The sequence below is a fragment of the Prionailurus viverrinus genome, chromosome A1, assembly GCF_022837055.1.
Source record: "Prionailurus viverrinus isolate Anna chromosome A1, UM_Priviv_1.0, whole genome shotgun sequence".
Lineage (NCBI taxonomy): Eukaryota > Metazoa > Chordata > Mammalia > Carnivora > Felidae > Prionailurus > Prionailurus viverrinus.
In genome coordinates, this window is record NC_062561.1 from 182,007,683 (window position 1) to 182,023,093 (window position 15,411).

At 40.1% G+C, this 15,411-nt stretch overlaps 1 protein-coding gene across 3 annotated transcripts in view; it reads right to left on the bottom strand.

Moving 5' to 3' along the window:
* TENM2 (teneurin transmembrane protein 2) overlaps nt 1-15,411 on the bottom strand; it is a 944,724-nt gene that overhangs the window by 260,575 nt on the left and 668,738 nt on the right. For all 3 annotated transcript variants that reach the window (XM_047877002.1, XM_047876993.1, XM_047877010.1), the window contains one exon: nt 9,970-10,208. In XM_047877002.1, the coding sequence (XP_047732958.1) occupies nt 9,970-10,208 (239 nt within the window). The remainder of the gene's footprint in view (nt 1-9,969; nt 10,209-15,411) is intronic.

A 15,411-nucleotide genomic window follows, 5' to 3' on the forward strand; every position in this document is an offset into this window, starting at 1 on the left:
CTGCTATGGTCCTGAGAAATGTAAGCTAGTCACAGGCCAGCTTCTTTTTTTGAGAAGCTTTATGGTTTTTAAAGTAAATTCAACAGGAGACAATGCCTTCATTGGGCAAAAACAGACTGAATAAAAATGGGCACAAGTCTCTACAATTTCTTACTGTGTAATGGTTAGACCACTTCACATTTCTAAGGAGAAAGAAGGATGGCTGACCATTTGTCATAACGATAAGTTAATAAAAACCTTTTTAGTATAAAAGCTTCTATTGCCTGATGGATCTGGGAAAAATGAAGCTCAAATGTCTTAACATCATGGCGCATATCATTTATGCAAACCATAACTTGTCCAGGCTTTCTCAGCTTTCCTATTAAAAATTTTTTTTTTAAATCTTAATTTTTGAGAGAGAGAGACAGACAGACAGACAGACAGACACAAGAGTGCGAGCAGGGGAGGAACAGAGAGAAAGGGAGACACAGAATCCGAAGGAAGCTCCAGGCTTTGAGCTGTCAGCACAGAGCCTGACGATGGGGCTTGAACTCACGAACCATGAGATCACGACCTGAGCAAAAGCTGGACACTCAACTGACTGAGCCACACAGGTGTCCCTCAGCTTTCCTATTAAGTGTACTATTTTATGGAGTTGCTTATCAGACTCTAGGTCTAGGGAAATTTTTCAAGTAAAAATGTCCTAGATGAGGCTGGTCAGCAGATCCCAGCAAACAATGTGAACAGCCAATCCTTTGCCTAAACAAAATTTTTGGTGCAATGGAAAAACATGAACTTAATATAATAAATTTAATACATTTCAAATTAATAAAAATAATACATAAAACTCATATACAAAGTGGCGAGATTTTTCATGAGAAAAAAGTCTTTAACCTACAATTCTCTCAAGAGAAGAGACACCTTTCTCAAGGAAGTATACAAATGTTATTAAAAGAAGTTTTAAGGGGAGTCTAGGTGGCTCAGTCAGTTAAGTGCCCAACTAAGTGACTGCAGCTCAGGTCATGATATCACAGATCGTGGGATTCTCTCTCTGTGCCCCTCCATGCTTGCACTTTCTCTGTCTCTCTCAAAATAAAAAAAAAAAAAGAAACTTAAAGGGAAGTTTACTAATTCAGCGAATGCCCTAGAAGTCTATATTTGTAAACTTTGGGCATAAGGTAGCCTTAAAACCAGTTTCAACAATGCTTCTAATTCAAAGGCATACCGAACTTCTTTGAAAGATGTCGTCTTGTTTAGCATGGCCCAAAGAACAGAATGCACTTGACAGACTGCCACTTACCTTTCCCTTTGGAATATAAGCAAGTCTAATCTAAACTTCATTAACGTGCCTCTAAAACACTCATGGTGTAATAGAAGTAAGCCTACGGATAGGATTGCATCATGACGGCAAAGGCAAAAGCAAGGCAATATACCTTTCTTTTATAAAGATCAGAGTCCCTAGGGGAGGGCCAAACGTGTGTGTACACATCTTTCCACATGACCTAACTCCACTGAAAACCCGTCCCAAGGGAAGGGCCTTCTCTAACAGCTATGAACACAAGTCATGACGAAAGAAAGGCAAAGATTGGAGGCAAAGCTGATCCTCCCTTCTCTGAAGCTTTGGTTTATTAGGGAAAAAAGCCTTTGAAACATGATACTTACTATGTATCATATAAATCTTTCTTTCCAAGAAAGGAGGACAATATTCTCTTCAGCAAAACTCTTTTCTTATCAACACATAGTTTAGGACTGCTATATTTCCTGAGACATTCTGATATTTACATATTTAAGGCTAGAAGTTGATAATAAAAAAATGAAATTAGTGGAACATGCAATGCATTATCCTCTCTTTTATGGTAATATTAAATATGCTAATGTAGTTGATGGACCATTTGCTCTCCTAACACAGAGGATCTTAATACAAAACATCAATTTAATAAATGATTTATTTGATGAGTAAAGGGCTCAGACAACAATTCTGCATGTCTATTCTTAACAACCAAAATGTGGATTTTCTAGAAAGGAATTTTCAGTGAAGGACACAGGAAGTATGATTTAAGGTGACCTTAAGAAAACTATGAATGTTCTAAAAGTTTGCTTTGGGGTCAAATTTCTGTCATATGAGGCTGCACAGCTAAGCTGGGCATTTTAGCACAAAACATTCTGTATGGCTTGTGTACACAGACCTAATTCACCATATAATATTCCTCTTCTCTATTTGGTGCCTTGTAGCAATTTCTTAGCACATCCTCATTTACAGAGAAGCAGCCAACAGACTTTCAGATTTATGCCATTATTTGCTTTTTCACCTTGAACTCCAACTAAATTCTGCCACACTTTTGTAAAATGAGTGCCAAATGGTGGCTGTATGCCAGACACAAACACTTCCCAGTTTCACTCATCCAGCTCTCTTGATTTCAGGGAATTACAGATTCCGGCTAGAGGGCTTAAACGTGGTGCTTACACAACCCCCCTAACTGTTCCTTTGCCTAAATGCCTTCTAACTTGGAAATGCTTGGGAACGGAGGCAATTACAACTTCAGGGAACCAGAAACTTCCCTTTACCTGGGGGAACAAGTAAAACCAGGGATCAGGGATTTCGGGCACTTGATAACGCTGTCCATTAATGGTCCAACTTAGCCCTAACTCTAATCAGCATTTATTAATTAAATAAATATTTATTTATGCTTACAAGGTGTTAGGCATTGCTGGGGATACAGTGATCCAAGAGCCTGGTTTTATGCTTTTCAATGGACCTCGTCTAGGAGTGTGGGAGCCAATACGATAATCGTAATAACTGTTTAGTTGAGCTTCTACTGTGTGTCAGGTGCCACCACATTTCACTGATTCTTAAACTCAGATGTGTTCACATTTTCCTATGTCTGAAACCAGAATGCATTTTACAACTGGTGTTTTCTTACAGTCATGGCTGGCCAAGCAGACAATGGTTTGCTGGTCTGACTATAGACCTATCTATTCATAGGGTTGTATGTCATTCCAGGTGGTCTGTGCCTACCTCTTTCCAAAACTACATAATAAAAATTATAAATGCTAAGTACTTGTCACAGTACTTAGGGGATACATACAAAAATGACATTGCTCATACCTGATGACATTGCATTTGAAGAAAAGTTGAATACATATATAATATTAGTGAACACCTGAAGTATCTTTACAAGGCAGGAATTATCCCACTGTTTTGGATAAGGAAACTATAGTATAGGGAGATTAAGCGGCAAGCCCAAGTCACAAAGCTTTTAAGTATACATATCAGAATTTGAACCCAGGCTTCCCTGAGACCAAAGCTCATTCATGTGATTTCCATCACATCAAGGTAGTACTTTTCTAATTAACATGGCAAGAACGCCTGCAATTGTGTTACAGGTAAAACGTAGAACGAAACAATACTTATTTACAGTACAACAGAAGCTATATCCAGAATTCTAAATCATGAAACATGTAAATATAAACAAACACATGCAAAGCTTAGGAAATGAAGAATTTAAAAGCTTCCTGTGGAAGGTGAAGGGTCTGTGGGCTTGATGACCACCCTAAGTGATGCAGTCAAATAAACAGAGCATGTGGGAGAGACACACAAAATGTCATAGCTTCACATCCCATTACTGCTTCTGAACTGATTGCTGACTGCCAGAGAGATAATGGTCAGAGAGAAATTTCAGGACAAAGGCCTGAATGGTGAGTTGACAGAAAGACAGTTGGTGAACACTGCATTCTCATTCACCCAACACATGCTCTGTGGAGCCACAAGGTCTTAGGCCAGCAGATCATACTGATAACACTTTCTACTTGTCATGGTCCTTGAGGGGCACAGGGTGGTAGCACTACTCACTCTTCCCTGGTTTTGCATTAAGAGGGTCTACAAAATAAAGACCAAAAGTTGCTTCCTCTTCCTTATCCATGGAGCTTGCCTGTCAGGGTGGGAAAGCCCTGTATCAGCTGGCTACCTTGATTTCTGACAGGTAGATTGTGGAGGAAAGCCAAGGCACCTCACCTCAGTAAAGGAACTTTTCTGAATGTCACACATGAGATATGCATGTTGCCACATGGCTGCTAGGTGATGGAGACCAGAGACCTAGCTAATGACTTAATTTGCTTTCCATAAATTGGCACATCCTCTGAAATTAAGAGTACAATTATGAAATGGCAGCCCCCACTGCCAGAGACTCACCAGTGTGTAAGCAGGGACAGGACTTTATTATCTGGTTAAGAGCACATTAGCATATCTATTAGATAAAAAGTCTGTTACTAACATCAGAACTGATAACATAACTGGGTCCCCTGACTTATTTGTGGGAAGTTTTTTTTCCTTCTCTGTGGGACTAAATACAAGCTTTGACCATCTGGGGCAGGGGAGGTGGGTGGAAATGTTACTTGCAGGATTGTTCAGATTTAATCACTACCATTTTGCCCTTTATATAATGGGAGGTAAATACACAATTTGGAATTCATACAGAGGTCAAGGATTAGCATCTCTTGGATCATCAAAGAACAGTGAGTCTGAATGAGAGGGCCAACATTTTTCCTAGGCTGTATCCTCACAAAGGATGCCAGGTGAGTGTACGCTTCTCATCATTTTCTGTCATTTTCTTTCTGTTTTCCCCAAATCTGCTCTGTTCAGTGAGATGGGAATACACAAAATAGCAGCTCTGAACACAGGATTCATCAGTCTGAGTCTCAACATATCAATTTTCAAGTGTAGCAACTTTAAACACATTGTAGGCTTTTAGTTTCCATAGAAAATAATCTCTCATTGTTTTCAAAAGAAACTGAAAGCCCCCCAAATTACCACACTTTTAACATCCTGACATGTTGATGGCCCGCGTTCTTCCCAGATCAAAGTGAGAGTGGCAGAAGACAGAGCGTTGAGCAGCTTACTTAAAACATAGTATTTCATATTTGGCAGGAATTACTGTAGTGAAAAAAGACAAGGTGACTTTCTAATATATAGATGTATTTTGGTTTGGCAGAGATCTGAAGAGCTAAAAACTAATTTAGGATGACATAAATGCTCTTATCTTTCTTACCCCCTTCCCTTCCCAACCACAAGAAGAGTTTTTGACAGAAACTCAGCATATATTGCGTATTGTCTTTAACTTGGGGATGACAGTCTGAGTCCTGTGTCATGGTGAACTGTTGTGTTGACTCTCATCTTAGAATTTCTAGGATTATCTTGATTTAAGCAGTAAAGTCATATATCACAAGCACCTTTCTTCCTTGATGTGGGTAGCCTGTAAGAACTTCAATGCCTTTTAAGGAAACGGGATCTATTTGACCTTAACCTAGGAGAAGAAAGCAATGATGTCATTCAGGGACTCTGCACTGTTACAACCTGTTGGAAAACCTTAACAAAGAAAGGGTCTTTGTCACCTTGAAAAACAGGCCATGATTTTGCAGAGGAACCTAGGGTAAATGAAGGATGAAGACAAGTGTGTATGTGGCAAAGTTTTTAGGTCATTACACTCTACCCATGGGTTGAAACACTATCTCAAGCCATCCATTAGGATGGAAACTTTTACCCTTTGCAAAGTTTTAAAGAGAAAAGTGGCTTGCTTTTTCTACCTTTTGGTTTGGATCAGGAAGTCAGATCTAATTATTCATTACGAAGTGGGATGGCAGCATCAGAAAAAAATTACCCACTGCACTTATAGTGGATGAGTAGTTGGACAATTGGCCAGTTGGAAAGCAAATGTTTTCTTTCTGTAAAAATGGAAACACTCCGAAAAGGTATTTTTAGGAAAAGAAGAGTAATGTAATCAAAGAGGGGCTGGCAAACCATGGCCTGGGGGCCAAATCCAGTCTGCCACCTGTTTGTTTGTATGTTTTTAACAACAGCACATGAGCTAAGGACTAGTTTTACATTTTAAATAGCCTTAAAAATATAAAAAGAATAATATTTCATGACACATGGAAAGTACATGAAATGCAAATTTCCGTGTCCATAAGTAAAGTCTCCTGGAACACAGCCCTGCCCGTTTGCTTACACACGTGTACGGCTGCTTCTGCCATACAACAGCAGAGTAGAGCAACTGTGACACAGACTTCACGACCCACAAAACCAAAAAAGATCTGCTATCTGGCTCTTGACAGAAAATATCTGCTGACCGCTATAACAGAAGAGGTTTGTGAAAACAGACACAAAAAGACCCAGGTTAAAAGACGGAGGAAGAGATATAGTTTCTCTCCACATCAGGAATCATCAGAAGATGGCTTGGGAAGGAAAGAGCTGAATTATTCTTCCTTATTAATGAAGGCAAAATCAGATACAGGGAGTTGATGCTACAAAAGGGATGATTTAGGTCTTATGTGATATTTGGAAATCATTAGGGGACTAATCAGGAGACTAAGGACCTAGTCTTTTACCCTTATAACTAACCAGCCATGTGATGGCAGGCTCTCTGGGCCTCAGCATCAACTCTTGTGAAATGATTGTAATCTGCCAATTTTATTTTCTGCTAGAGTGGATGTTGGGGCTGTGGGTATGGTTCAAATGTAATAATTACGGAAAAAATGCTTTAAATGTAAAGGCTTGCAGTTCTGAGCAAATACAAGTTTTCAATCAGTTATTGTTACGTATACTATGAGGATAAAAACAGTAGAGTTGACATAAAACAGGTGAGAAACTCTACATTAGTTACATGATCCAGAAACTTAGGGATCTCGAGGGATTTCTGGTGTTGCAGGCAATGAAAGCACTTGACATGCCTGAGGATAGAAGACAACTTCCTGAGAGGGAAGCTCTTCTGTATTTCATAGCCACTACTCCCTAGGAACCACATGGGCTAGGGCCTGAGTGATGCACAAAATGGTCCCCTTGTGGTTCATGCAGCTTCTCAAAGTAATTTATTCCAGGATGTTATGTACACTGGGAGAATCTGGCATAGGAAGAATCTTATGGAAAGTACATCATAAAAGATCGTTGGCTCCAGTTGTGTCAGTAGGAAAGGGGGAATCTATCCTGAGTTGGTAAAGGCCCACACTTCCAATATGCACCAGAGTTGACCTTATTCTGCTTTCACACTCACTCTCATACTGGATGTAAAGAAGAACTTGTCATGGGGCTGAGCTATTCCAGATTGCTCATTTTTGGAGTCTTCTCTCCACAGGTTTGAACATGAAAGGAAGATAATTTGATCTATTTGTCACAGCTCCTGGCAGGCCTGAACCCAGTGCCTGTCCATAAATATCTTGGGGCTGATGCTTAATTTCAGGACTTATAATGTTCTAGTGGAACATGGGGTCATGTATGAACCAGAATGGGCTCAGGTCTTAAAAACTCTGGTCTCCCCTAACAGGAAGGCTTTGATTTTTACGTTGCCCTTCTGTCCTTCCCTGATGGCTTGTTTTCTTGGTGGGCACAATCACTTGTTGCTCCCAACAGCACTTTTCTCTGTGTTTGTAATGTACTGTTTATGCCCTTGCAGCTTTGTAATTAATAACATACTGCTTTTCATCTTCAAAGTGATTTATACACATTAATTAATCCTCACCATACTTTGGAGTTTCTGCATGTAAATATCCATCATGCTTCCAGAATTTACTTGGGAAACCAAGACTCAGAAGGAAAACAACTTTGTCAAGGCAAAGGAGAAATGAATCACTAGGTCAAGATCAGCACTCAAAACCTTGACCCGTTCATGGTGCTTGCAGATCTGCTGTCACCTCTGGGAGAGTAGCCCTATGGCTCCACACTCACCAGCATTACTGCTGGGAAAACTGGCCCCTTCCATCATTTATTTTTGAGTCATAATGTATTCTTTAATACTCCAGGGTTAAAGCATAATCTTACCTAAAGCATACATAATAGAAAATGATGGATTATAATCTAATAAACTATCCTAAGATGCTCAGGTCCAGCTTCTAGTAGCCTCCAGACTGAGGATAAATATGTTTCCTAATCCATCATTTACAAGATACACACCCAATTAAAACATTAAACTCTCACTATATGGTTTCCCATTTATGTAATCGCCCTACAGAAAGCTATTATATTTTAACCATCAAGCTCAATACATCAGGCGATAGCCATCTATCTCTCTCTGGCAAGTGGAGTAGGAGGTACACTGGGGATGGTATTGGCAGAGGTGAGCAGTGCCTCAGTTTCTGTATCTGGGCTCCCCATGGTGCCCACAGGCTCAGCAGAACATTAAGCCTGAGAAGTGAGCTCATGGACCCTTTTTGCAGTTCCTGACACAAAGCCAAATCATGCAAAGACCCTGAAGGCAATTCAATTTGTTTCTACCAAGCCTCCCTGAACAGTTAGCTGGGGAAGTACACAAAACTACTTCTAACAACACAAAAGATTCTACTCAAGTGATTGAGAGTGCAACAGATGCCTTTTCACCTCCCTTGTCAATCCATGACTCCATCATTCATCGAGAGCAAGTGAGAAGCAGGCATGACTTTAAATTAGGAGTATATGGGTGTCAAACCTCAGTCCCCATGTGGAGCTGGGGTTTACAGCATCGAGGATTCTGCAAAGTTCCAGATAAACATGGTGCCTTTCCCCAGAGTGTCAATTTTCTCAGTTTTGGAGGTCATTACCAGGAGACACAACAGGAAAAGAATGTTAAAACTTATATTTCTACATTAAGGTGAGCATAGCAATATTATGGGAGAGAGTGAAAACTTCACATCAATTTTTGGCTTGTAATGGCGTTGGGCAGAGCCCCAGATCACTGGGGCTGTGTAGTCAACCTCCTTTACCATCAGGTAAGCTTGGGTAGAATGGTCTGGGAAGTCCTGGACCAATTCCTTCTCTGGCAGGCACCAAGCTGGCTGCCTGATGATGAAGGAAGAGTTCACTGCTGAAGGACAAGGGACAAAGTCAGAATAATCAGGGTTGCTTTTTTACCCCCCTCTCTTAAGTGAGAGGAGTTTCAGCCTAAGTGTTGAGAAGAATTTTGGAGTCAGCCTCTTTCTGCTGGTGTTTTATAGGTTTGTTTTGCAACATGGCAGAGCCCCAAATTGGGGAGGCCTGTCATGGCTGCCCTGAAACTAAGCCAGAGCCATCAAGTGTTTCAAATAAACTTTATCAAACATCACGGGGCCTCTGCCTGGGCCAGGAGATCTGCATTGGCAAGCTCAGTTGACAGAGCAGCAGCACCAGGGCTCTTTGCTGAGGCCAGGAGCTGTGAGCAAGCTTTGTGTCCAGACCAGGGTGCTCATATGCACATGGCACTCTGCCCCTCAGCTCTTGGCACCTGCTGCTTCCTGCAGTTACAGGGCTACACCCCATGGATGCAAACCAATACGCCTGGCATAGGAAGAAAAATACCACTGCAACTTCACCAACCTGCTATCCTAAGTTATATTCTGAGTTCCCAGAAGCAAGTTTGGCATGTGAGATGAACCTCACTCATGAACGTGGTGCAATTCAGGTTGAGACTAAAAGGACACAAGCAAAGGAAAGGATGTGGGCAACATCCACTATGCCTAGGTGACTTGATTCCACACAAAGACCTGGTTGGATGCTCTGACCTCTCAATCCTGTTTCTGTTCCACACCTCTGAAAATAAGCTAGCAATTTAACTTTCCTTTGAATCAAGATGTTCCCAGACATGCTGGTTACTATTATTCGATTCAGTTTTTGGCTGAAATTAACCCATGTTGCATGAATTTTAGAGCACAGACCTGGGTTAAAATCCAGTGATGGAAGACACTAGAAGACAACTTCAGGAAAGAGGGATGGGTTCACAGGAACAACAGTTTTCAGCTCATGTCCAAGAAAGAATACAGCAGGCATGCTTAATTCATCTGATAAATGTTAATTAGAGTCTTGAGAAAGAAACGCATCAGATTTAAATACATTTCAGGAGAGAAAAAGCACTCCCATCCCTCATTCATTTTTATGTCTTTCAGGAGCCAATAAGCAAACTGTACAGACAACAGAGGGCTTCTCCATTCATAAGCCCACAATCTCTGCCCCACCTCCTCATGGCCAGGGTCATGGAGCAGGCTGCCTTGACTTACCTATGAAGTATGCCAGCAGAATCGCCAAAAGGAGGGCTGCGGCAATGGCGGACAGGGCGGCACATTTCCAGCTGCAGTATTTGGAGGGCTTCTTCAGCTTGAAGGCCTTCCTGGAGAAGGTATTCCGGGGCAGCAGGCGGGGTGGTGGCGTGTAAACGGTTCCTGAGGTCAAAGGGTATCCCGGAGAAGAGCTGCTAAACAGGGGTGTGCTTCCCGAGGAGGTTTTAAAGAGAAAGTGCCTGGCAAGAAAAAAGAAAGAGTTAGCATGGACATGGGTGGCTCCTGGAGAACATAGACCTGCTTTTTCTTTCACTCTGCTTTATCTAGCTCTATACAGTCCTAGTTAACTGCTCTACTTTGTCATGGAAAAAGGGGCAAAGATTACATCTGATAGTGACATAAATTAATTCCATAGAGTCACATCATTTATGCATTCCATATGCATCTAAATTTTACCTTCCACAACAATCCTGAAAAGTATTCAAAGCAAATATGGAAAGTGAGTTACCGTTTGTAACTTGGAGATGATGATGATGATGATGATGATGATGATGATGATGATACTAAACAGTATCAGGTACTAGAACCTGCTATTTAAAGGCACTTGAAGAGTGCCTGGTTTGTTGGGTTAAGGTTGGTTAAGTTTAACCAACGCTCGATTTTGGCTCAGGATCTCATGGTTCATGGGATCAAGCCCCTCATCAGCCTCTGGGCTGGTATCATGGAGCCTGCCTGGGATCCTTTCTCTCTCTCTCTCTCTCTCTCTCTCTCTCTCTTCCTGCCCTCTGTCCCATGCTCAAGCACACACATGTGTGCTCTCTCTGAAAATAAAGATTCAAAGACACTTGAAATAATACTGTCACAACAACTTAGAAACTAAATATTAAAATATTTAAGATATGAGAAATCAGGCTGGAAGAATTCAAGCAACTGTCCAAGGATGTGAACCCTGAGCGCTGCCTCATGCTAAAGTGTGTACTCTTCAGTGTTACTCTAAACTACCTATCTTGAGCCTTCTTCCTGGGCTGTTTACCCTCCTCCATCTTGCTTCCTGTTCTGAGACTGCCTCTCTAGGTCATGTGATATTTTTCCTTTGGAAACATCTTTGCCTGACAATTAAACAAGGTGCCCTTGGTCTCTAGGACTATGGTGTGACAAGAGGGTAATGGGGTCTACTGTTGACACCTAATATAACCCTTCTTCAGGGTCAGGAGACTGTCACTCCAAGGACACTTCAAGGACCATAAATTCTCTGACAGATTCTTCTCTCTTGTGTGTGCCATTTATAAACTTCAAATGTGACTTGCCACACCTTATTTAAAATGATGACTGTCTTCCAGGAAATCTATAGTGAACTTCAAAGCATGGATTAAGTAGTGTCTAGAATCTGAGCAGCTGGAAGCTGGGACTGTGTCTTCTTTTATACCTTGTTCATTTTTATGTTCCCAGTAACCAACTCAAAGCTCCACATGCAAGGGGCTTGAATGAATGAATGGAGTTTCCTCATTTTTTTGTAAACTTAAGATCCTAAGATTCCAAAACGTTATGCAGGTATTTCCTTTCAAGTCTTCAGTAGGTGACCACATACTATGTGTCAATTACAATGGTAAATGTTTTATTTGCATGCAACCTCACATCAACCCTATATTATTACCATAGTTTTACAAATGAGAACACTGAAGCTGGAAGTTAGCAAGCAGGGTCATCGGGGCTAAAACTACAGTCTGCCTGGCTCTCAATGCTCCAGTTGGACCTACTACACCACACTACCCCCTGCATATGGGGCTTAGCAAGTTACCCTGGTAGGATTCTGAGGCAAGATCAGAGTTATTACAAATATTTGTGTCTTGGATGCTTCCAGATAAATCCGTGAAAGTATTTTAATCTTTGACAAAGATCACACAAGACTGATATGATTGACAATGATGTCAGAAAATGAGTGTCTGATTAGTGAACTATTTAATATAGCCAACATTAAAGCAAACAACTGATATTTAAACTTTATTTGTACTATAAGTATGTTTGATGATCTGAGTAAAGGCAAGAGGTTGGATTCCATAAATAAACTTTTGTATTCCTTATCCAATAGCACTCTTTTAATGTTCCAGATTAAAAGTGTCTTCTAGAAGAGGTGGCAAGTGGGCAGGGTTTAGAAGCAGTGTTTGGCAGCAATGTTCACCTGGACTGGAATCTCAGCAGTGCCATTATTGGACAAGTAAGCTCACACAAGGTACCTAATGCTGCTCTTAAAAGCCTCCATCTCCTCACTTGTAACATGGGGTAAGAGCAGTAGAGGTACCTCATGTCACAGAGTAGACTGTTGTAAAGGTTACACAAGATCATGTAGGAAAAGCACTTAACCAAGGGTGTGTCACATAGTAAGTGCTCAATGCATGATGAGTAGCTTTTATTATTAATTCTCAGAGCAACATACGGAGCCTGAAACATGAATTTTAATTTAAAGCCTGACAAATGTCCAACAAACACCTGAAGAGTTCTCTAAATCACTAAATAATAGTCCACTGCCTTACAATTAAGCTAGAACATATGCCCACCAGAAAGCCAGGGGGATGGGAAAATGCTGGAATTTGATTTAGAACTAGCTCAAATGTACTTCTTGAACAACTTTCCAAGAGTGGGTAGTGAAAACTGGAAATCAAACTAAAACCAAGGAATATAAATATATCTCAAGCTGTTATTGATAAATATTTAGAAATATGGGAACACCAGTTCTCAGCCCTACAGAGATCTTACCCATTTCCATGGCTTCAGGCATCACCAATATGACTCAAGTCTCTGGGTCTCCATTTCCAACAAGCTTCCTTCCTGAGGTCCAGATTCATATTCCACTTGTACACTGGGCATCTCTCTATCTCTACATCCCACAGCTGTACTGAACAAGTTACAGCCAAGCACGGACTCTTTACCTTCTCCTCCCCATTCAGATTCCTCCTGCAATCCTGTTATTCCCAGGTTCCTGAGAGACTGTAGCCATTTTTCACCTCCTCCCTTCCCCTCACCTTCTCCCATACAATGGGTGAAAGAATCCTATCAAGTTTACTTCTGAAAACTTCTCCCACCAACCTTCCCCTTCAATCCTCCTGCTAGCTTTTTCCCCAAACCACAAATGTCATTGTGCTCTGGCTTATAAATCCCTGATGATCCTCCAAAGCCTATAAGAAGAAATCCAAATCTGAATATGGGACCACACTCTTTGCAACAACTACCCAACTTTTACCCTTGTCTCTATCCCTGTGCTTCCAGCTCCCAAAATCTATGCTTCAGTCATGCCAAAAGACACCTCCTTCCTTAACCAGCCTGTTCATGTTGCCATGCCTTTGTGAATGATGCACAAGGCTTTCAGGAATGGCTGTTCCTCTGCTTCCCCACCCATCACACCCCAGCCAACTCCTACTCACCTTCCAAACACCTATTTTGGAAGCAAATTCCAAAAGCACCCCCACCCCATCCTCTATCACTTTTTGCACTCAAGCATCTATCATCTACTTGGAGATTACATACACTATATATATATATATATAGTGTATATGTATATATATGTATATATATATGTATATATATAGTGTATATGTATATATATGTATATATATATGTATATATATATGTATATGTATATGTATATGTATATGTATATGTATATGTATATATATATATATAGTTTATATATATAGTTATATATATATAACTATAAATATATATATTTATATATATAGTTATATATATATAGTTTATATATATTTATATATATAAACTATAAATATATATAAACTCTAAATATATATATAAACTATATATATTATATTATATATATAGTTATATATACAGTTATTTATATATATAGTTATATATATAGTATATATATAGTTATATATATATGTGTGTGTATATATATATATATAGTTTATCCCAGTGCCTGGCACCTGAGTATCAGTCATGTTTGTGGACAAAATCAGTAAATGGGAAACAATGTTTTGGCAACATGAGAGAAATCACAAGAGGAAGATTAAGAAGTTTAAATTGCTTTAATGTTATTTTTAATGTACTCATCTGTAAGAAATAATAGAGGGATAGGATTATTATTTTCTTTGTATGGGATTCCTTCCTGAGATCCTAAAATTGTCTCCTTGACAACACGGTCTATTTTCCACACTTCTTTCTAAAGAGGAAGTCAGATTGTGTCACATGTCACTATTCTCCCACCCCCTCCCCCCAATCAATCAATCAAGGCTTCCAATAATACTAAAAATGAAATCAGAAGTCCTTGCCATGGCCTACCTTCTGCCATGATCTGCCTTCCAGTGGCCTTTCCAGTTGTATCTTCTGCCACTTTAGCCCCTCTCTCCCACTCCATCAGGTACACTTGATATTCCACCTCACATCACACCTAACACATTTTCACCTAAGGGCCTTTGCACCTGCTGTCCCCTCTGCCTGGAAATAACCTGCACAGCTTGTTTCTCCACATCATTCACCACTCTGCTCCCATGTCACTTGCCCAGGGAGATCTTCTCAGCCCCCCCCCCCCCCCACCTTCCTTCTCTGTCATTCTCCATCCTATTATAACTGCTTTTTCTCAATTATGTATGTGTTTGTATGTTATTTATTATCTATCTCCACCATTAGATCGGAAATATGAAGTTTAAAGTAAACAGATATTTTGTAAAATTTGTTTACCACCGTATCCTAACATTTAGAATAGAACCTGGCACATAGTGATTACTCAACAAATCTTTGTTAAATGAATGACCTACAACCTTTCTGAGGCCAAAACAATGAATGTTAACAGGACAGCACTGTGAACATTTTCAATTTTAAAATTAGGATTCTTTCTGCCATGCTGACTTCTGTTTTCCAGACTTACAAGTTTGCATATATGCATATAGGCAGATGTTTATGTTTATATATACAAGGCCATTTCACCATAGGAAAACAAAGACAAAAACACCATATACTTTTCAGCACTGCATTAATCCTAGAAGAATAGAGCTCTCTTTGATATCATGGTGTCTGTGATGATCACAGCTAAATGAAACTCATTTTGTTATTGCTTCCCCCCCCCCCACCACCCCGCCGCTTTTTTCCTAGTTTCTGGTGCTTAAAATTATTAAACCAAAGTACCAAAGATATGTAGGCTCCTGTTTCTCCACAACACAGCTACACTCCAAATCTTTAGAAAGTTAAATTCAGCAAACAAATAAAAAAAGAGATTCTAAAGACATGATCTTCAGATTGTGTCCCATAAATACCTCCTTTGTGATCACTTGAGTGCTGTGTTAGAAAAGTACAACTTTCGAGGCTCCATCCAGACCTAGGGCTAGAGTCTGAGAGGTATCAGTTAAATAGCTCTCTATGTGCTTCTAATGTATCTTAAAGTTTAAGAAACTCCCTTCTACCCATTGTGCACCTTTCAAATGTGTCTGA